The sequence below is a fragment of the Mus caroli genome, unplaced genomic scaffold (genome assembly GCF_978045245.1).
Source record: "Mus caroli unplaced genomic scaffold, Mus_caroli_1 scaffold_1, whole genome shotgun sequence".
NCBI lineage: Eukaryota > Metazoa > Chordata > Mammalia > Rodentia > Muridae > Mus > Mus caroli.
This window is the reverse complement of record NW_028227256.1, coordinates 100,412,698-100,414,968: the sequence shown is the minus strand read 5'-3', so window position 1 is coordinate 100,414,968 and position 2,271 is coordinate 100,412,698. Positions and strand designations below refer to the sequence as shown.

General features: G+C 38.4%; 1 protein-coding gene across 1 annotated transcript; it reads right to left on the bottom strand.

The window, feature by feature from the left end:
• Positions 1-1,277: 1,277 nt before the first annotated feature.
• On the bottom strand, positions 1,278-2,022 carry LOC110300469 (translationally-controlled tumor protein-like). Its single transcript, XM_085839921.1, has one exon. It carries the CDS (start codon positions 1,995-1,997, stop codon positions 1,479-1,481), a length of 519 nt encoding a protein of 172 aa, XP_085696047.1. The 5' UTR covers positions 1,998-2,022; the 3' UTR covers positions 1,278-1,478.
• Between the last annotated feature and the right edge of the window lie 249 nt (positions 2,023-2,271).

The following is a 2,271-nucleotide window of genomic DNA, read 5'->3' as shown; positions in this document are numbered from 1 at the left end:
CTGGACCATTTCAAGGGCTGGAATCCTGAGTGAATGAAGAGATAGTGAGCTGATAGCTAACAACCATTCAATGTGTCATTGCTCTTTTCTCTTGTCTGTGTAGATGAGACTAGCTACTGCATGCCCCAGCAGCCTTGACTTCCCTGAAATGAGGGACTGTAATCTAGGATTCTAAACCATTTTTTTTTCTTTAAAAGGGTATTGTTCTCGTATTTTCTGATAGAAAGGAGAAAAGAAGACAATAAGTGACCTTCCCCTTCCCTCTGTTCAATAGGGACATGGAGATAATTTTTTTTAAGTAGCTGTCATTCATTGTGTTTTCTTGAAAACATAAATCTAAATTCCAGCAATTCAGAAAGTAGTGATTTTATAGCAGACAGCAGCAGCTATCATCAAGCTCAAGCAAAGTTCACTGTGGCTTGAATGGACTGTTCCCTATGGACTCATATACCTGAACAATTATTCCCCAGTTGGTGGTGCAGCTTGGAGGAAGTTATAAAGCAGTAAAAGACAGAGCTTTCCTCAAGAATTCTCATCACTATGGGTAGGTTTTAATGACTTCTACCCTTGAACTTCTGTTTTCTGTTTCCTGTGTAAGGAATAAAAATGTGATATACCTATTTCTTGCTCCTGCTATCATTTCTTTCCTTCACAAAATATTGAACTCTATTCCTCCAGAATCTTAAGGTAATATAAACTCATTATCTAAGCTGTGTTCAGGCATTGTGCTATTGATATTAGTCATCAATCAAGATAAACAATCACAAATACTGCAACAGAAAACAACTTGAGTTGTAGTAGTAGTAGTAGTAAAACTGATAATAATAATAATAACAATAATAATAAATAACATCTTAGAGACTCATTGATACATTTTCTTCAAACATAATTGTATCTAGGTTCTATGACCTACTTTGGAGCTAATAGCAAAATGGACATAAAGCATCTTATGTACTCTGAATTGCCTTGTACACTATTGCAAATGAGAGTTTCCCTGATAGCAACTGTCCTCTGCTATAACAAAAAGTATTTAGTCACTACTTTCTGAAGTAGGGGGAAAACTTCTCACTGTTCACTACTGTTCTAGTTTCATTCTGTTGTTATGATAAACATGGTGGCCAAATAGATGGAAGTGGGAAGCATTCCTTTCAGATAATAGTCTATTAAAAAGGCAAGTCATGGCAGAAACATAAGATGGGGACCATGAGGATAAACAAATAATTATGTTTGTTGACTTGCTCAATGTCTCATGTTCAGGGTCATTTTTTTTTTTTTTTTTGGATTTAAATGCACTTTATTTTTAGACAACCCACATGACATGTTTTTTTTTTTCCTTAAAAAAACAATGCCACCACTCCAAATAAATCAAGGTCAAAATAAAAGCGCAAGATGACATCAGTCCCATTTGTCCTAAGTCCTGGTGTTGTATGGATGGTAAGCAGAAGCCAATTATGGTGACAGGTGATAGATCCAATTTGTTAACATTTCTCCATCTCTAAGCCATCCTTAAAGAAAATCATGAATGGAGTCACACCATCTTCACGGTAGTCCAGGAGAGCAACCATACCATCTGGATTCATGTTTTCACCAATAAAAAACTGGTAGTTATTGAAATTAGCAAGGATGTGCTTAATCTGCTCTGCAGCTCCAGTCATAAAAGGCTTTACTCGTTCTGGTTTATGCTCTTCAAGTTTGGCCTTGAGGGATTTCATGTAGCCTTTGATGTACTTTTTGTAGGCCTCTTTTGTGAAGCTGGTTTCTTGTAAGTGATGGTTCATGACAATGTCAACACCAGTGACTACTGTGCTTTCGGCACCTTTGCCCTCCGGACCTTCAGCGGAAGCATTTCCACCGATGAGCGAGTCATCAATGGCACCCTCTGTTCTACTGACCATCTTGCCCTCCACCTCCAGGCACAGTCCGTCCACGATCTCCCGGATCTTGTAGATGTCAGAGAACAGTTCGTCATGGCTGATGAGGTCCCAGTAGATGATCATGGTGACGGCTGAGGACTGCGGTGCTAGCCTGACAGCACCGAAGCGAGCGCGGTGCAGCCCGAGCAGCGCGTAGGGGGAGGGGGGAGCGGGCGGAAAAGCCAGGGTATATATATATATATATATATATATATATATATATATATATATATATATATGACCTGGTATATACCAGGTATATATATATATATATACCAGGAACATTACTAAAACTGTAGTTTGACGAAACAGTCACATTCCTATAAATCATCAATCAAGATAATCCATAAGATTATTG